Below are 21157 nucleotides of genomic sequence, written 5' to 3' on the forward strand. Positions count from 1 at the left end.
ACAAGAAGCAAAGGGAATCAGAGGTGCAGGAAAACACCAAGAAATGAATGGGTGTAGAGGCAAAGAGGTAAACACCGGTACGGATCCACTTTCGGGTGCCGAACTAGCGGCACGCCCTTACCGTGCCCTAACTGGGATGCCTGCGGCCAGCCCAAAATTGGGCCTTGGGCCTCAATCACAATATTTTGGAAAACGGGCGCGACGCGGTCCAATTTCTCCCTCAAATAGAGAACCGAGAATTCAGAAAATCAAAGAAACAGAGGAAATACATGGACACTGTCATGTATTTCACCATCTTGCAATGACTATAAGTATGTAATTGTAACTCATGCATACTGTACCTGTACCCTTGTAATGCACACCCTGACCACAGGGAGTGAGCTCCTCACCTGGGCTTCCAGGTATAAAAGGGGAGGTCCCACCCAGGATCAGCACTCTTCAGTCCTGGGAATAAAGTGAACGTCACAGAGTGACCGTGTCTGAGATATCCATGCCTCGTGTGAGTTTGTAACAATGTGCAGAGACACAACATCTGGCGATGAGAAACAGGAATCACCGAACCATGAGGATGGCCACCGGCAGCACAGAGGAACACTACTGTGTGGGTGAGGACTGGGACGACTTTGTGGAAAGACTCCAGCAGAGCTTTGTCACAAAGGACTGACTGGAAGGGGCAGCGGCTGACAAGCGAAGGGCGCATCTACTGACCAGCTGTGGTCCACAGACGTATGCGCTAATGAAAGACCTCCTCGCACCCCAAAAGCCAGCGGACAAGTCCTTCGAAGAGCTCAGCCAGCTGATCAGTGAGCATCTCAAGCCAGCAAGTAGCGTACACATGGCCCGACACCAGTTCTACTCTCACCGGCGTCGAGAGGGTCAAAACATCTCGGACTTCGTGGCGGAACTGCGGCGTTTGGCCAGTCTCTGTAAGTTCTCCGAAGCCTGCAGGGGGGAGATGTTAAGGGACTTTTTCATCGAGGGCATTAATCATGCCGGCATTTTCAGGAAGCTCATAAAGACTAAGGATTTGACTTTTGAAGGGGCGGCGTTGATAGCTCAGACCTTTATGGAAGAGGAAGAGGAGACCAAGGTAATCTACGCACACAGCCTTGGTTTTAAAGTTGCGTTGAACCAGAGAATCAATGTTATAAAAATGACACAGAACCCCACAGGCAGGCAAGGGCAATTCGACACCATCCAGGCAGGTAGGCAAGGGTAATTCGACACCACCCAGGCAGCAACAAGCTCCTGGCAACAGGGACAATGGAAAGGGGATCGGCAATTCACGCCATCACGAGGAACAATACATCCTTTGATGGGACCATTAACATCCCCATCAGAGTGCTTAGAAACAGCCAAAAGGGCCATCAGAGAGGAATGCCTGGGAATAGTCCTTTTGTTAACAGCAATCCCAGCTCATGTTGGATATGTGGGAGCAGACACACTGCAAAAATCTGCAGGTTCCAACTTTACACCTGTAGGATTTGTAATGTCAAGGGACACCTGGCCAGGATGTGCAAAAAGGCAGTAGCGAGGCTAGTCTGCGAGACAGAGGAACCAAACGAGGGGTCTGAAATGCAGGATGAGGCCTGGGGAACAACCATGGATGCTTTCATGTGGCTGACATCCACAGCTCATACACCAAAACGGCACCCATGATGATGAAAGTCTTACTGAATGGCAAACCGGTGCACATGGAGCTGGATACCGGAGCTAACCAGTCACTCATGAGTGCCCAACAATTTGAGAGACTATGGCCACACAGAGCTAGCAGGCCCAAATTGGAACGCATTGAGACACAGCTACGTACGTACACCAAAGAGATCATCCCAGTGCTGGGCAGTGCAAACATGGTGGTAACGCATAATGGATCACAGAACCGGTTGCCACTCTGGATTGTTCCAGAAAATGGTCCCGCACTCTTGGGCAGGAGTTGGCTAGCTGAGATGAATTGGAAATGGGGGGATGTGCACGCCATTTCATCCGTGAAGCGAAGTTCATGTATTGCAAAACTTCGAGTCACTCTTTCAACCCGTGTCGGAATGTTCAAGGGCACCAAAGTAGTGATACATATCACTCTGGACGCCAGACCAGTGCACCACAAAGCCAGAGCAGTGCCGGATGTGATGCATGAAAAAATTAAAAGTGAACTGGACAGGCTGCTCAGAGAGGGCATAATTTCGTCCGTTGAATTCAGCGACTGGGCAAGTCCCATTGTTCCCGTCCTCAAAGCAGGTGGCTCGGTCAGGATTTGTGGCGACTACAAAGCCACCATCAACCGAGTGTCGCTGCAAGACCAATACCCGCTCCCAAGAACGGAGGACCTTTTTGCCATGCTGGTAGGTGGTAAGCTGTTCACGAAGCTGGACCTCACTTCGGCCTACATGACTCAGGAACTGGCTGAAGAATCCAAGTTTCTGACCACCATCACGACACACAAAGCATTATTTGTTTACAATAGGTGCCCGTTTGGCATTCGTTCGGCAGCGGCTATCTTTCAGCGAAACATGGATAGCTTGCTCAAGTCCATCCCTGGAACGATTGACATCCTTATAACGGGTCGAGACACTAAGGAACACTTCCGCAACCTGGAGGAGGTGCTACGCTGATTGGAACGGGTAGGCCTGCGGCTGAAAAAGGCCAAGTGCGTGTTTTTGGCCCCAGAGGTCGAGTTCCTGGGCAGGAGGGATGCCGCAGACGGGATCCGGCCCACTGAATCAAAAACTGAGGCGATCCGCCGTGCACCCAGGCCCGGCAACACGTCGGAGTTGCGATCATTCCTGGGATTCTTGAACTATTTTGGGAACTTCCTGCCGAACTTAAGCACATTGTTGGAGCGGTTACACGTGCTGCTCCGTAAAGGTTGTGAATGGTCTTGGGGGGATTGTCAAGAACGGGCTTTCAATAAGGCGAGGAACCTGCTGTGTTCCAACAAACTGTTAACTTTGTATGACCCCTGTAAAAAACTGGTTTTAACATGCGATGCGTCATCCTACGGGGTTGGATGTGTGTAACGATGACGGCCGACTCCAACCGGTGGCTTACACTTCCAGGTCGCTCTCCCAGACAGAGCGTGGATACGGCATGGTCGAGAAGGAGGCACTCGCGTGTGTGTATGGTGTGAAAAAATGCACCAGTACCTTTTCGGTAGACGGTTCGAGCTAGAGACGGACCACAAGCCGTTAACATCCCTGTCAATGCCAATGCGTCAGCTCGCATACAGCGATGGGCCCTCATGCTGGCTGCGTATGACTACACCATACGACACCGGCCAGGCACCGAAAATTGCGCTGACGCGCTCAGCAGGCTTCCACTGGCCACCACCGAGGGGGCGTCGGAGCAAAGCACCGAGATGGTCATGGCCGTTGAGGCTTTTGACACTGCGGGCTCCCCCATCACAGCCCGCCAGATCAAACTCTGGACCAACAAGGACCCCCTCCTATCCATGATAAAGAAATGTGTCCTGACTGGGGACTGGGCGCCCGTACACAGGGCGTGCCCCGAGGAAGTCAGGCCGTTTCAGAGACGGATGGATGAACTCTCCGTCCAAGCCGACTGCCTGTTATGGGGCAGCTGGGTAGTCATGCTCCAGAAAGGAAGGGAAGCGTTCATCAGGGAACTCCACAGCGAGCACCCTGGCATCGTGTTAATGAAGGCCATTGCCCGGTCACACGTGTGGTGGCGGGGATTGACTCAGATCTGGAACACTGGGTTCGTAGGTGCACGACGTGTGCCCAGCTGGGCAATGCCCCCAGGGAGGCCCCACTCAGCCCCTGGCCCTGGCCCACCAGGCCATGGTCACGTATTCACCTGGACTATGCGGGCCCGTTCATGGGAAAAATGTTCCTGATCGTTATCGATGCATACTCGAAGTGGATCGAGTGCATCATATTGTACTTGTGCACGACATCCATCACTGTGGAGAGTCTGCGTACGGTTTTCGTGACTCACGCCTTGCCGGACATCCTGGTCAGCGATAATGGCCGAGTTTTACCAGCCATGAATTCCAGGAGTTTATGTCGGGCAATGGGATCAAGCACGTCCGGACAGCGCCGTTCAAGCCGGCCTCCAATGGCCAGGCGGAACGGGCGGTCCAAGTGATAAAGCAGGGCATGCTACGCACCCAAGGATCCACCCTTCAGTACCGCCTATCGCGCCTCCTGCTGGCCTACAGGTTCCGGCCGCACTCGCTCACGGGAGTCCCACCAGTGGAACTCCTCATGAAACGTACGCTCAAGACGCGGCTGTCCCTTATTCACCCAGCCCTGGCAGACATTGTTGAGGGCAAGCGCCAGTCCCAAACCAAGCTCCATGATCGGGTTCAAGGGGGAGGTGTATAGAAATAGATGACCCGGTATTTGTTCTTAACCATGCTTTGGGACCCAAATGGCTTGAGGGCACCATAATTAGCAAAGAAGGAAACAGGATCATGGTGGTCAGACTAAACAATGGGCAGATATGCCGCAAACACTTGGACCAAGTAAAGACAAGGTTCAGTGCAGACACGGAGGAACCGGAAGAAGAGCATGATGAGATATCATCCACACCACTGCCAGCGTACGAGCAACAAAGACAGCCCTCAGCATGCACAGTCCCTGCGGCCAGCCCGGACAGGCCGGAATCACCTCAAGTGACAGAGACGCGTGCTGAGGCTCAGCCACCAGAGCCACAACTGCGGCACTCCATGAGAGAGCGTCGACCACCCGATAGACTTGACCTCTGAAACTAAAAGACCTAAGGGGGGAGGTGATGTCATGTATTTCACCATCTTGCAATGACTATAAGTGTGTAACTGTAACTCATGCATACTGTACCTGTACCCTTGAATGCACACCCTGACCACAGGGAGTGAGCTCCTCATCTGGTCTTCCAGGTATAAAAGGGGAGGTCTCATCCAGGATCAGTACTCTTTAGTCCTGGGAATAAAGTGAAGGTCACAGAGTGACCGTGTCTGAAATATCCATGCCTCGTGTGAGTTTGTAACAAGGTGCAGAGACACAACAGACACTCATAAGATTATGCTTTGCAGCTTGGATTCAAGGTATCAGAATATTTACATTTCTCTGGGTGTATTCTAACTTGTGTGAACGCACTGAAATACAGGACAAATATAACTATCATCTGGGAGCATTCTGATAATTTTACAATGCAAGTATATCATTCTTATATGTAATAACTTCATTTGTCTGAAGAGTCTTAAGCAATAAATATTTGTCTTCTGATTAAATTATCTACAACTAAGTTTAAATCAATTCTGAAGTCATTTATTGTCTCATATGTTCCTGACAAGTGGAAGTCACCACTTCATTATTTTTATTAGCTGCATAAAAATTTAACTCTGTAAAAAATGAACTGTCATGTGGATTAAATGGTATTGTGAGTAATCAACAGGGGGAAGATCATTTCACCATCGCTCTATCAATCAGTATTATTGAAAGTAAGCAAGGAAGGAAATAGCTGGAGGGATAAAATCAAAGCAAAAACCGACACAAAGATATTAAGCAACTTGTTCCTTATTTTTCCACATGTATTTGCTCATTGTTTAAATGTTATGGAGGCACCTCATTAATTCCAAGCCTGACTGTGTGTTGGGAGGTTATAGCATCCTAAAGAATGGCACAGTGGTGTTGATCGCAGTTTATCATGGTGGGATTCCAACCATAGTTAAGCAAGAATGTCACTGTGCCTCGATTCAGCATGGCAACAGAGCCCAAAATGTGGGTCAGAAATCAGCGATGGATGTTTTTAAACAGCAGCATCAGTACAAGCAGCAGGCTTAAAGGAAATACTGGCCCTGCAGCATTGGTGCTTTGTGTAAACAAAAGCAATCACTCACTCTCTGTGGCAGCTAATAGCAATGTAAGAAAGGACACATTCCTGTAGGCAAGGTGATGCTGTGCAGTTCAAAGAACAGCATTCGGTGCATGTTCAGACGTGTTAGAAATCCAGACTGTCAGAAACAGACTATTGCAGACAGTGAAGAGAGAAGCAATCACTCTGTAGAGCAGCGTGAGTTTGTTATCTTCATCATCATCATCATAGGCAGTCCCTCGGAATCGAGGAGGACTTGCTTCCACTCCCAAAGTGAGTTCTTTGATGGCTGAACAGTCCGATACGAGAGCCACAGACCCTGTTACAGGTGGGATAGACATTCGTCGGGGGAAGGGGTCGGTGGGGCTGGTTTGCCGCATGCTCCTTCCGCTGCCTGAGCTTGGCCTCTTCATGTTCTTTGCGTTGAGACTTGAGGAGCTCAACGCCCTCCCGGATGGAATTTCTCCACCTCAGGCGGTCTTCGACCAGGGTCTCCCAGGTGTCAGTGGTGGAACTCATGGTTGTTATCTTCCAGTGTACGGCACAGCACAGTTCTGGACAATGCAGAGGTGAGGCAGATTAAAGATAAGTGGCTGATCCCACATTCTGTGACAACTCGATCAGCTTCGCTGGGCAGGTCACACAGTCCGCATGCCTGCCACGAGACTTCCAAAGCAAGCGCTCTACTTGGAACTCCTTCACGGCAAACGAGCCAAAGGTGGGCAGAGGAAACGTTTCAGGGATACCCTCAAAGCCTCCCTGATAAAGTGCAACATCCCCACCGACACCTGGGAGTCCCTGGCCAAAGACTGCCCTAAGTGGAGGAAGTGCATCCGGGAGGGCACTGAGCACTTCGAGTCTCATCGCCCAGAGCATGCAGAAATCAAGCGCAGGCAGCGGAAAGAAGTGCGGCAAACCTGTCCCACCCTCTCTTACCCTCAATGACTGTCTATCCCACCTGTGACAGGGATTGTGTTTCTCGTATTGGACTGTTCAGTCACCTATGGACTTGTTTTTAGAGTGGAAGCAAGTCTTCCTCGATTCCGAGAGACTGCCTATGATGATGATGGTGTCAGACATCATCAGGAGCTGCTAATGATTAATGGATACAGGACTACCTGCCTTCTCTCCACCACAAAAAACAATCCCTCCAAAGCTTCATCAGAAAATCTCCGAGGTTTCTCCTGGGGCAGTGATCTGCCATCAGGATTTATTAACAACAGATCTCTCTACTTGTCCTTCTTCTTAGGATTGTTGAGGCAACTGCACAACCAACAATGCTGAGAATGAGATGTAGCAGCATCAATGAGCCTTTCCGTTAAGTCATGAAAAAAAGCCTGTGGCAATCATGACTTGCAATTAGACTGCCCCCGATATTGGCCCAGCACTTCACTGTAACACCAATGAGCTCGGGTTTTTAGATGAAAATCATGACTGCAATCATTTTAATGAAGAGTGAGGACAAATCTTGCGAGAAGCCTAGACAATTTTCAACTGGCGCTACGTAACCATTTTGGGGTTGAACTTGGCTATTGGCCCGGTTAGGGGCAGTAAGCTCTCTGGGGCCAGTAAGCTCTCTGGGGCCGGACATACTGCTCCTGGCACAGAAGTCCCATGCCAGGAACGAAGCTGAGGATAACGCCCCTCACAGGAAGTGGAGCGCAATGTCGCACGCTCCAATGGGCCACCAGGGCGGCGTGGTGATGTGGCCCTAGCCCTGCCCCCAAACGGAATGCTGGGCTGCACGTTGGCGGTCCAGACCACGCCACAGAGCAGCAAGACGTGCCGACCATTGAGTCGGCCAAAAAGACAAAATGGCAGCGTGCGGCGCAGCACACCTCCCCTTTAACTTCCTCCCTGGGAGCAGGGGTTGGCCCGGTTCGTGACCCACGAGGCTAGCGCTGACACTGCTCGCGGCAGCCTCACGGGGCGCTAGTCGCGGGGTGCTCAGAGGTCGCTGCACACGTCATCGACGGCTGCACCGTGGCCCGGGGCGCTACTAGCCTCATTATAGTCTAAACACTGCCCATTTCTTGGCTATAACAAATTTCTAGGCCATAATCTTTCTAATGCACTGTTAAACGGAAGCTTGGAGTACCTGGTCAGATGTAAAACATCTCGGGGGAGAAATTCACTACTGAGCCATTTGGGGCGCTAATTCTAAAAAGTTTGAAAATGTAGCAGCAAGCGCCGATTTCAAACTTTTAAGAAATTCACCATTGCGTTCCAAGAAGAAAGTGGAGCGCGAAATCAAGCGCTAACGGAAGCAGGTGGGGCAGAAACCTCAGTAGCGCTGCACCTGGACCGTGTAGTGCTGCCGTGTTCAAGGGGCCCTTCCCTCCCTTAAAGGGAAGGACCATCACTGCAGGCTCTGCAACATGAAGGGGGTCGACCTGGACCACCAAGGGAGCAGCAAACCCACAAGATCAGCCCAGCGCTGAAGCAGAGTGCCGAGCTGAATGATCGCGGGCAGGTTTTTTTTTTACTTACCTCGACAGCCTCGCCTTTAATCATCGCTCCCGTTGCGGCCGGCCGCCCGATCCACGCCTCCTGCAGCTGTTGGTGCTGTCACCCAGTGCTGCTGCAGGGGGGCAGAAGTAAAGTTTGGGTCCGGGGTGCCTCCGGGGCGATGCGCACGGTGATAATAGCACGATCACCGGGCGCAGGTGATCGGAGCGCAACACCATAGCGCCGCCGCTAAATCCCTGCCCAATATGGCTGGAGTCGATGTCAGCATTGTGCCCGGTTGCAAAGTCATTTTCTACCCCCTCGTGTCTCTATTGAAGAGAGGGACGTCGTTCTGAATACCTTCATCCAAAAACACTTCATTGACTTAATTTGCTCTTTATGGGGTTTTGCTGTGTGCAAAATGGATGTGATGTCTGCCAATGAAACAACACTGACTGTGCTTCCAAAGTAATTTGTTGGCTGTGAAGAGGTTAGGGATGTCCTGAAGATGTGAAAGGTGCTGTGTTAATATCCTTTCCTTCTTTTCAAATGTAAGTAAGAAAAACACATTGTCCCAATTATGGCACCTCTGTGTTTTGTCCCAAGAGTCAAGCCTGTGATTTGGCACGTTGAAATTTATGTTCCAAGAAAGAAATGAAAGAAACTCATATTTATGTAACACCTTATCAGGCCCAGGGGACAGTTCAAAGCATATCCAATGAATGACATGTTCCAATTGTACTATTGTGCTGCAATCAAAAAGTGGAAGAAAGAACAAACTTGCCTAGTGCACCTTCCCTGTTCTCAAGACACCCCAAAGTGCTTCACAGTCAATGGTGTTTGCCATGTAGTCATTGCTACTTTGAGGAAAAGGAAAGACTTGCATTTATATAGCGCCTTTCATGACCACCGGACGTCTCAAAGCGCTTTACAGCCAATGCAGTACTTTTGGAGTGTAGTCACTGTTGTAATGTGGGAAACGCGGCAGCCAATATGTGCTCAGGAAACTTCCACAAACAGCAATGTGATAATGACCAGAAAATCTGTTATGTTATGCTGATTGATGGTCGACATTAGACGAGCTGACTTCTGTATTTCATATTAATCATCAAGCACTGTAATTCTCATAACCACTGTGTGCAAGCAAGAGTTAGTCAATCAATAAATATACTCTAACACTTACTCACCCCATGTGGGATAGTCAGCTTCCCACTAAACATTACTTTGGTGATTGGAACCCACAGCGCCCTCTCCTCCCTCACCCTTCAGCCAAGCAGCAGCCTCTCCCATAGTTGGTTGGGTGATAAGAGACCCCACACCTCACCCGAGTACTTCTTCCCACTCCAACATCACTCAGCTGCTCCAAGCCCACAACAGACACCCTCCCCCAATCCCTATTCACTGAGCGCTCTTTTCATGACCAGAACCCCAACTCCTCACCCAAGTGCTTTCCCCTAAACCCTCCATCGCTGAGCATCATCCCCCCTTTCCCTATCCTTATCATCTTCCCCTCCCTCTGCCTTTCCCTCTTACCCCCACTCACCCTTCACTCTCCCTCACTTCTCACTCCCCCTCACTCCTCACTACCTCCTTGCTCTCCCTCTCTCTACCTCCTCTACTCTCTCCCTCTCCCATTCACCCTATTCTGCCCTTCCAGTGCCTTTCCATCAGTCTCCTTCCCCCTCCCCAATTCAGTTATCCCCACTCTCTAACTCTGCTTGACCTGAATACTGCACTTTGTCTGGACTTCCCATATGAAATGGGTTGAGCCTTTCATTGTAAACTTCTATGTAAAGACCTCAATGTGAATTTGCATTTTAAATGTTACACTTTTCTGGTGACATCACATTTTTAATAGGATATCCCATTAGTGTGACAGCCTGTGACAGTAGAATAATTTAGAAGGATTGTTTGGAGTATTTTTACAGTTGTAGGTTTTTACCACTGAGTGGTACTGTGGGTTAGCTTCACTGCCACCACCTCTGACTCTCTGCCATGTTGGATTGCGAGTGTGTCAGGTGAATACCCAGGTAAGCTCTCCATTTTTTTAACTGTAATGTATTGGCTTCATGGGTTCTTTGCTTAAGAATTCATAACAACACATTGCTATTAAGAACTAGTTGGATTATTAGCAAAGGTTTAACAATCACACTGCACTTTACCAGTTCATCCACCAGGCTCACAACCACTTGCCTCATTGTGGACCCCCTGAACCCAACTGGCTGGGGTTTTATTGAGTCTTGTAAACATCACATGGCTGGCTAAGCCACTCACAACTCAACAACTCTACCAGCCTCATAGGTGCATACATTGCATTAACCTTTATGGGTTTTTAAAGTTTTTGTACATATATATATTTAAAAATATATATTTTCCCCCCTTTCATATCTCCTCTGTTACAGATTTTCTTTTGCCTGCCCTATTGTTTCACTAGCCTTAGGCCAATCTACCTCTCTCCCCACCCAAACTCCTTAAGGCAACTCGCCTCCCCCCAAATGATGCTCCTCACAGTCACCCACTTGGCCATTCCTGGCAGTCAGTTCTGCCCCTCAGCTGATCATGGGGTCTGCTGGTCACAGGCGATGCTTTGGCAGACCCTTGTGGGTCGCCAATGCCTCCTGAAGCTTCTATTTTATAATGTTGTCTGGTTTCATTACTGGCAGACCCAGTCCCGCTGCCTGTATCAACACTGTGTACTTTGGAGCCTGCAGCCCCTGAACCTTCATAAAGCCATCCATCAACAGCAGTAAATGCAAATCACTGAGGTATGGGCAGAACAGCACAGTGCAAAAATGAGCAGTGGCTTGATTAGAAACTCTCCTCCCAACTTCAAGAGTCCCCACTCAGCTTTACTGGCTCTGATCTCACTGAGATTGATAGTTTTGGGTTAGACAAGGGTATTAAGGGTTACGGAACCAAGACGGGTTAAATGGAGTTAAGATACAGATCAGCCATGATCTAACTGAATGGCGGAATAGGCTCGAGGGGTTGAATGGCCTACTCCTGTTCCTATGAGTCTATCGGAAAGCTCCAGTCGGCAATGACAGGGATCAAGGCTTAAGGTTGGCCAACAGCTTTAATATAGAAATATTGGCCTGTTCAAATCTGACATGCTTTCAACAGCAAAGGTTATGGTCTGAAGTTATCAGGAATGCTTTGGGGCAACAAAGTTTCAGTTAATGGAAATCTAACGGGCATTCCAAATATTGGCGTTGCAAAAATGTTCACATATCACTTGCATATAAGCACCAGGAAAATCTTCAGTGTGAGACTTTCATTCACCAGTCCGTCACATGCACGAAGAGTCAACTTGCACCAAAAACATAAAAGGTACAACCTGTGTGTGTGTGTCGCACGGGTTACAGGGCATAGCCTGTCCACATTTAATCTGAGTTTGCTCCAAGTCACATTTTCTTTAGCAATGATCAAGTTGTGTCTCCTGGTAACTACAAGAGGAAGCACTTTCATTCAGGTAAGTTGGTTCCACACCCTGAACAATGGCTATTGGCAGTGGCATAAAAACTGCCAGAGTAAATTTTAAGGGATGATTCCATGATCCAGCACTCTCAGTGGGGAGCAGCATTCAGAGAGAGAGAGAGCTCACGTAGGAAATCATTGGCTGGATACCTGTAATTTCCTGAAGTGAACTCCCAACAAACGCTGGATCATGGAATCACCCTTTTTAAGTTAAAGCAAATTCTGTTGTACCACCATTAACATTTTAATGGCTGAAAAGAACTGGTTAACGTGCCAGTTGTTCTCAATCAATCTTCTTTCGTATGGTAGTAGCAAGCAAATCAAATGTCAATATCTAAGTAGGATATCCAGGCCAAAGTGTCCGGTGTAACAGCATGGATGATCTTGTAGGCTGCCTGCGAATTCCCTCTGAGTGCAGTGCTCAATGATGTGCTCCAGGATCTGATTAGAAGCTCCACAGTCGCATGATGGGAATACTTTAATCTTCCATCTATGGAGAAGGTGGCAGCAACAACTATGACCAGTTCTGAAGCAGTTGATGGTTGTCTATTGTTTGCGAGGAAAATTTCATCCTTCAGGTTGTACTGTGGGGTCCTCTGTAAAGAATCCATTCTGTATGTCAGTTCTTCCAAGCATTTCGCCATTGGTCATCAAGGCAGAGGGGCGATCACTGAAGGGCTTCAGCGACGGTCCAAAATGGCCTTCTAGTTTTGAGACGGGTTGATGGAAGATTGTTCAAGTTGGCCTGGATTGGCATGTCTTTGCTAGTCTAGCGGTTGTATTCTCTGGAGACTGCATATTCGCGCCGTAGGTGTGGCGGTGCGATGTTTGCGAGCACGTGCAGCCAAGGTGTTGGTGTTGATAAAAGCGTACCAGTGATAATTCTCATAGTAGAATTCAGCTGGATATCAATGAATTTTACAGGCAGACTTGATAGCCAGTCAGCAAAGATTACATTGATGGTACAAGACCATGCATGAAGATGTGCTAATAAGAGCAGAATATATGACTTGAATATGGGGACGCAACAGCATGGAAGATTAATTAGAGCGGTGTTCAATTCCCACTTGGGAGGCAGAAAAGATGACAGTCAAATGCTTGGGGGTGGGCTGGAAGCAGTTTCAGTCACAATGTTATTTCATGACCACTGAGCAATGTCAACTCATGAGAGTTATTTACCACATGAGAAGAATTGTTAAAAGTGGTCACCAAATTAAGGATGTTATCCTTAGTTTATCCTTACCCTCGCTATCTCAGTAATCTCTTTTAGCCTCACAACCCTATGAAATGTCTGCGCTCCTCTAATTCTGCCCTCTTGAGCATCCCTGGTTATAACTGCTCAATCATCGGTGGCCGTGCCTTCAGCTGCTTGGGCCTCATGCTGTGGTACTACCTCCCTAAACCTCTCCGCCTCTCTACCTCTCTTTCCTCCTTTAAGATGCTCCTTAAAACCTACCTCTTTAACCAAGCTTTTGGCCACCTGCTGTAATTTCTTCTTATATGGCTTGGTGTCAAATGTATCTGTTTTGTCTTATAACACTGCTGTGAAGCACCTTGGGATGTTTTACTATGTTAAAGGTTGTTGTTTGTTTAGACAAGACAATTTTCAACGATATCAACTCTCAAAAGACAAAGAAAAATTGAATCGAAAGAGGGAAACTTAGAAAAAAACTGTAGGTATATTCAGTGAGAAAGTCACAGTAGAATATTACCTACATCACAATGCACTTCAATAGCAGTGCTGTACCATGAAGTGCCCTTCAGTGAACTGAGGAATATCCTGTAGTTTGGTAGCACAGTAAGAGAGAAGTTGCTTTACATTTCAAGAGCTTAGGCTGAAATTCCAGAAATTGAGATTAAACATCTCTAAATTAGCCCCAGTGGAATATAGGTCCAAACTCATCTGCACCTCTGAGAAAGGCAATGTCCTGTAGAGCAGGAAGCTTTGGTTCATATGGCTGAAGGCCTGTAAGTGTCTGATCTCCAGCAGAAAGTTCAAGGTGGTTACAAGAATCACAGCAACAAAAAGAAGTTTTCAAAAGAGAGCAGGAAGATAAAGCAGAAAATGCAATCACTTACCACTGAAGTTTACAGCTCGAATAAACCGCAGCAATTCCTTGCCATCCACAGAGCTCATAGAGGGGCAGAGACCAACATAACCAGGGCACAGTTCTTTGTGCATATTGTGCAATGCATGCGCCATTGAGTACACAGCGTCGATGACAAACTGCACTTTGCCTTCTTGCTCATACGATGAATCTCTTCCAATTCTTTCCAGTCCTGTAAAAAACAATGAAGAGGTTCAAAATTCAAGAGGTTTTAACACTTCATCAGTGCCCAAGTACAACATAAGTACAAGGTTGCTTATGATGTTCAGTAATTCAACTTCAGTAGGGTACTTCACTTTAAACACCCTCTCTCCATTGCTGCCTGGTTCCACCAGATTACTGCTCATTTTTTCTTCACCTTACCACAGAACAGATGCTACTCACTCTTCAGTTGTGTCTTTTATCATTTACAATCCAAAGAGTGGTGAGATGCTCTATGCCTCAAGCACCGGTGTCTCAAGTTGATATTTAAGTGGGGTAGTGTCTAGTTGTAGGTGCGCAGTACTTCCACACATGCAGGGCAGTGATGAGAAATGATTACTTTTAATGACTGTTGCAATAGAATTAAAAGGTGTGAATATGTCACTGCACAAACACACTCGTCCCACTACTGTTTATTGGCAGCCATTAAGTAATGGTAAGATAGTATAGTTCTCTGGAGTAACCAGAAACAGTCTTCTCCAAAAACTCACCTTTAAAGTATTTTGTAAATTACATTAAGGAAAAGCTTTTAGTGACAGATGCAAACAATAGTACGGAGCTGTCACCAATTACACCACTACGCACTGCACTGATTATAACACTGGTAAAACTTGCAAGTCACAGTGCCAGATAACAGTGCGCTTTTAACAGTCTTTATGCTGAATATATTTATAATGCATGGGAGGTCGTGAAGTGAGATACAAACTGTCTCGCTCAGAGACATGGACCGTGTACAGTAGACACCTCAAGTCGCTAGAGAAATACCACCAACGATGTCTCCGCAAGATCCTACAAATCCCCTGGGAGGACAGACGCACCAACATTAGCATCCTCAACCAGGCCAACATCCCCAGCATTGAAACACTGACCACACTTGATCAGCTCCGCTGGGCAGGCCACATTGTTCGCATGCCAGACACGAGACTCCCAAAGCAAGCGTTCTACTCGGAACTCCTTTAAGGCAAACTAGCCAAAGGTGGGCAGAGGAAACGTTAGAAGGATACCCTCAAAGCCTCCCTGATAAAGTGCAACATCCCCACTGTCACCTGGGAGACCCTGGCCAAAGACCGCCCTAAGTGGAGGAAGTGCATCCAGGAGGGCGCTGAGCACCTCGAGTCTCATCGCCGAGAGCGTGCAGAAAACAAGCGCAGGCAGCGGAAAGAGCATGCGGCAAATCTGTCCCACCCTCCCTTACCCTCAATGACTATCTGTCCCACCTGTGACAGGGACTGTGGCTCTCGTATTGGACTGTACAGCCACTTAAGGACTCATTTTAAGAATGGAAGCAAGTCTTCCTCAATTCCGAGGGACTGCCTATGATGATGATTTAGTATCCCGATTGCTTTAACACATTCTTAGTGTACTTCACATTATAGCATTCTGCTGTACATTAAAGTCCCCTCATAAATGCTAATTATAAGCAGTGAAATGTTTTTTTTAGTAAATTGTTCCCTCTTATTTTCCTTCCCTCCCAATTTTTTCTCAGTTTCTTCTGATCTCAATGGACCCTGAACTTCCAATGGGTGACTGACTGATTGCCTCCTGGCACATTTGCTGTTGCTGCTCTTGTGTGACATCAACTCAACACGGGCTCTACTTTTCCCTCTTCCCTAGGCACCTGGCCTTTACCTCAGCACCTCCTCACAGCTGCACTGCTGAGGTTAGGTACTCAGTAGGATGGAGGGGAGGGAAGGAGACTGACTGCTCCCTCCATTGCCAGGAGCAGCCTCTTCCATGGGGATAGAGTATAAAAGCAGAGAAGTCCTGCTACAACTGAACAGGGCATTGGTGAGACCATACCTGGAGTGCTACGTACAGTTATGGTCTCCTTATTTAAGGAGGGATATACTTGCATTGGAGGCAGTTCAGAGAAGGTTCACGAGGTTAATTCCTGAGATGAAGGGGTTGTCTTATGAAGAAAGGTTGAGCAGGCTGGGCCTGTACTCATTGGAGTTTAGAAGAATGAGAGGTGATCTTATTGAAACATATAAGATTCTGAGGGGGCTTGACAGGGTAGATGCAGAGAGGATGTTTCCCCTTGTGGGCAATCTAGAACTAGGGGGCATATTTTCAGAATAAGGGGTCGCCCATTTAAAACGGAAATCGTGAGGAAATTCTTCTCTCAGAGGGTCGTGAATGTTTGGAATTCTCTATCCCAGAGAGCTGTGGAGGCTGGGTCATTGAATATATTTAAAGTGGTGATAGACAGATTTTTGAATGATAAGGGAGTCAAGGGTTATGGAGAGCGGGCAGGGAAATGGAGTTGAGGCCAAGATCAGATCAGCCATGATCATTGAATGGCAGAGCAGGCTCGAGGGGGCAAATGGCCTACTCCTGCTCCTGCTCTATAAGGGAATCAAGCCCTTATAGAAAAGTTGCAATTATCTACAAGACAATTTGCATGTCTAAAATGTTTACTGGTAAGTTTTTTCATTTAGAGGGTTTAAGATAGCCAGTAATGGGGCTGCAAATAAGGAACTGCAGCATGTGACAACAGCTGGCTTGCCCAATGTCACCACTTCCACGGTGATGTTTGTGCAGATTATCTGAAGAGAATGAAGAGAGTCTGCCCACACATTCAAGATCACCTACAAGAAATCTTCTTACACATTCTCCAACAGACATCGGAAATTATCTAAAAAGGTTGGCACAATAGTTTACATCAACACCATCAGCTGTGTCTAAGGTAGTGAGAGACAGGCAGGGTAAAGATTCTTTGCATGCTTGAGCAAGGACTGAGTACTTGTTAAAATGTGAGTCATACAGAAAACAAAGAGAAATGCTGTAAAGCAACTGGTAAATTTCTGTTCAACACTGTTCTAATAAATACTCGCTTTAATAAATTGTTGGGATGAGTGATGAAAGTGCAGCCTCGCTACACTCAATAAATGCGAAATAAAGATTTGGAGGCTGACGTTGGAAGATCTGCATTTTCAAAGAACATTCAATAATCTAAGAGCTGTTGAAGTTCCTGCTAATAGTTTGTAGAATTGGTAAAGGACCAGGTTGTGAATCACAGTGCAGAAAGTTCCCAATCATTGAGACCACTAGTTTACATTGGCTGATTAGATCAAATTGCATTCTTATCACTTCGGAGCTCGGGAGTTTTGCTGGTGTTGTGGGATCACTTTTTGTCCATTTCTCCAAGGAAACTTAAAAGTGGCAAACATGCATTTGTTGTACAGAGATCAGGGGAAGTAGGTTGCAATGACGTTAGGGTATTTTAAATATCAAACACTGTTGTATTTTGACTGCCTTCTGAGAATAGGCTCAATATCCATGGGAATGCCATCATCTCCCAATTCCCCTCCCAGTCACACACCATATATTGCCACTTTTCCTTCATCGTCGCTGGGTCAATATCCTGGAACTCACTACCTAACAGCACTGTGTGAGTACCTTCATCACATGACTGCAACGGATCAAGAAGGCAGATTATCACCACCTTCTCAAGGGCAAGGGATGGGCAATAAATGCCGACCTTGCCAGCGATGCCCACATCCCGAGAATTAAAAGAAAATGCAGTTGTGTGGTTTGTTCAGCACTAACATGGACAACACAAAGCCAATCTGTGGCATACTTAGCTTCCAGAGACTGCTCCCCTCTTGTGCTCAACACCAATGAAGGCAACAAAGGACAAACAAGCAGGTTTGTTCTCGATAAATTATGATGCACAAACTAATTCACAATCAAATTTCAAGACAAGAGATGAAGGAAAACATTTGTTATTACGGCAACCATGAGTGATTATTTTGCCAAATATTGTGATGTAGTAAGCCTAAGACTGTGGAGCTACATACATCTTGGATCAATTAGGTGTGTACTTATCCCAGAAATGCAATAACAACGATATCAAACCAAAGGAGATAATCGTATTTCCATATTAATGTTAATACATGCTCTTTAACAGACAAAAATAACTCAGAACAAATAAAACACTTGGATTTATATAGCGCCTTTTACAACCACCAGACGTCTCAAAGCGCTTTACAGCCAATTAAGTACTTTTGGAGTGTAGTCACTGTTGTAATGCAGGAAACGCAGCAGCCAATTTGCACACAGCAAGCTTCCACAAACAGCAATGTGATAATGACCAGATAAACTGTTTTTTTGTTATGTTGATTGAGGGACAAATATTGACCAGGGCACCAGGGAAAGCTTCCCTGCTCTTCTTTGAAATAGTGCCATGGGATCTTTTACATCCACCTGAGAGAGCATCTCATCCGAAAGATGGCGTTCTCTCAGCATTGCTCTGGAGTGCCAGCCTAGATTATTTTGTGCTCAAGTCCCTGGAGTGGGACTTGAACCTACAACTTTCTAACTCAGAGGCGTGAGTGCTGCCCACTGAGCCACAGCTGACACTGTGAACAGGTTAATGGGAAGCCATTAGTGACTTTTTAAAAAGTGACTTGTGTATATTTCAGCGGTGTACATTTTGTCGCTTGGCAAAAATAAATAATTATCGTGCGTACACCACAAAACCTCTTTTTACCCATCATTTCTATGCAACTCACTTTGTATAATTTTGGGGAGAAATCATAGCAATGTTATTACATAAAGAGGCTCTTCAGCCCAGTATGTCTGTGCCAGTGCTAACTCCATAACTGGAGCTAAAATAGTTTCCAATGCAGCGGCCATGTACTCTGTTGGCAGATGTGTTTACTGCTTATCCACCATCCCTCTCGCCATGTGAATCAGATACTAACTGTGACAGAAAGCTGGGATGGCTCTGATTTACTTTCTTTTCCCATGTAAAATATAACAACAGTTGTTGTAAAGTTAAAGGAAGGAACCTAAATCCTACCCTTGAATATTTGCATGCTGGTGAGGATGATGTCAATTATGCAAGGAAAAATGTTAAAAACCATCAGCACTTCACTAAGGCACTACAGTTTACATTCCGTGAAAGGCCCCTTTCGAGTCTTGATTTATGCTGAGTGACATCCCAAAGGACAAAGCTTTTGAGTTCATTGCAAACACTGTTACCGCAGCAAAAAAATACATTTATTCAGTATTGCAGTTGACATTAATATCCCTTGGGTGGCATCTGATTCTAGAAAATAATCTTTTTGACAACTTGAATTTGTCTTTCAAATTCTGCTGCATTGCCCTGGCATTAAATGTACTTTTTTTTTCTCAAGTGAGTGTCATTTATATATTAAATTTGATGTGGGGTGCACATCTCATTGAAAGCTCATTATTAGTGCCTGCAGTACCTGTTACTCTTGGAGGGTGGTGCTGTGGTCGGCCTTATCAGTGTTATAGCTGCCATTCTGGAGAAACGCAACAGCCGTCTTCTTATAGTTAAAATATATCACCCTGTGATTGTACAATGTGACCCCTGGTTTCCTAGAAACCACTCAAAATGCCTTCTGATTTCATTTTTTACTCTGCGTTTTTTCCCTCAGTAACTGAAATTTCTAATGTACCAAATAAGCATTAACAACATTTTAAAAACTCAAAAAGTTACTTACTTCACAATAAAACGATTACATTTATCCACTGAATTGTCTTGTGCCTTTTATTGTCTTCATTGAAGTTCTTACTCAAAGGCCTCCAATTCTCCCAAAGGCTTGGACCCTGAGCTAAATTTGGATTGTGCAGTTTGAGCATGTGAGTGCATCTAAATTCCTGGGATGATCAGTACCAGCCACCTTCATTGAAAAACAGAGCGATGATGACCAGCTGGCCCATCAAGCCTGTCCCACACCGTGATGGTCATATGTGAGCGTGTGCCTGTATGTGAACGTGTAAGCATGCATGTATCTGAGAGAGGATGAGAAAATAGGTCAGTGTTCTGACCACATATCAGTTATAACTTTTGTTTTGTGTTCCAGAAACTTCAGAAAATGCACTCAGCTGGGGTTGAGCAATGAGCAGAGAGACAGAGACCAACTTCATGTCTGTGTTAGTTCAATTTTCAAGAACTAACAGTTAAATTTTGAAGTCAACTAATTATCCATCTTTGCTTGGCTCAGTTAGAAAAGGTAATTGCCAATTTATTACATTTGTGAGACAGCAATTCTAATTGCTAATACCTAGGACACAGAAAGCAAAACAGTGGGAATGGTAAGAGAGAGATAAACAGCCACCCCAGGAGGTCAATTCATTTGGACTATTTAAAAAATGGTTCCCTTCTGTTATGTCTCAAATAAAGCAATGTGACTGAGTACTGTAGACTTGAGCAAGTGTGACCTTAGTCTCTTTATTCTGATTCCAGAGTGCTGGCACAGCATTGGAGGCCTGCTTATATGCAGTGCTCCCAAGGGATGCTGGGATCCCTTGGGACTCCAGCAGATGCGCCCTCTGATGTCGGTAGAATGCTGGTTACAAGGTGTTGCATACATAACATCACTCCCCCCCCCCCCCCCACCCGCCAAGTCAATAGTACACTTATTTACAGGATGAGACGATCTGGGGCTTTCCGCTCCCTAGTCGATTGTCTCGGTACAAACACAGGTGCAGGTGAGTTGGTTGGGCCTTCGTTGGGCTGCTGCGCAGCTGGCCTTGCTGGGCTGTTGGGGATGATGAGTTCAGCTTCGTGGTCAATTGTGATGTCGGCTACCCCTTGTGTGTGTATTGGAGGGTCGAAGTTGGTGGTGCCCTCTTCAGGTTGCTCGTGGCTGTCTGCGAATCGCAGTTTGGTTTGGTCCAAATGCTTTCTGTGAGTTAGTCCATTTGCAAGTATGACCTCAAACACCCTACTCCCTTCTTTGGCTGCGACAGTGCCAGCAAGCCGTTTGGGACCATGTCCATAGCTGAGTACAAATACAGGGTCATTGACTTCAATATCACGTGACAAATTTGCGCGATCATGGTACATGCTTTATTGATGCCACCTGCCCTCGACATGATCATAGAGATCAGGGCGGACTTGGGAGAGCCTTGATTTGAGTGCCCTTTTCATGAGCAGTTCAGCTGGGGGAACCCCGGTGAGCGAGTGGGGTAGCTGAGCAGGACTCGGGACAGGCGGGTCTGCAGGGAGCCCTCTGACACGCATTTCAAGTTTTGCTTGATGGTTTGAACTGCCCGTTCTGCCTGGCCGTTAGATGCGGGCTTGAATGGGGCAGATGTGACGTGCTTGATCCTATTGCGGGTCATAAATTCCTTGA

General features: G+C 46.7%; 1 protein-coding gene across 2 annotated transcripts in view; it reads right to left on the reverse strand.

Annotated features, from left to right (window-relative positions):
* Window positions 1-21157, reverse strand: part of LOC139280850 (metabotropic glutamate receptor 8) — a 275813-nt gene that overhangs the window by 92891 nt on the left and 161765 nt on the right. For both annotated transcript variants that reach the window (XM_070900600.1, XM_070900599.1), the window contains exon 5: window positions 13816-14016. In XM_070900600.1, the coding sequence (XP_070756701.1) occupies window positions 13816-14016 (201 nt within the window). The remainder of the gene's footprint in view (window positions 1-13815; window positions 14017-21157) is intronic.

This window comes from Pristiophorus japonicus, chromosome 15 (assembly GCF_044704955.1).
Source record: "Pristiophorus japonicus isolate sPriJap1 chromosome 15, sPriJap1.hap1, whole genome shotgun sequence".
Taxonomy (NCBI): Eukaryota; Metazoa; Chordata; class Chondrichthyes; family Pristiophoridae; genus Pristiophorus; species Pristiophorus japonicus.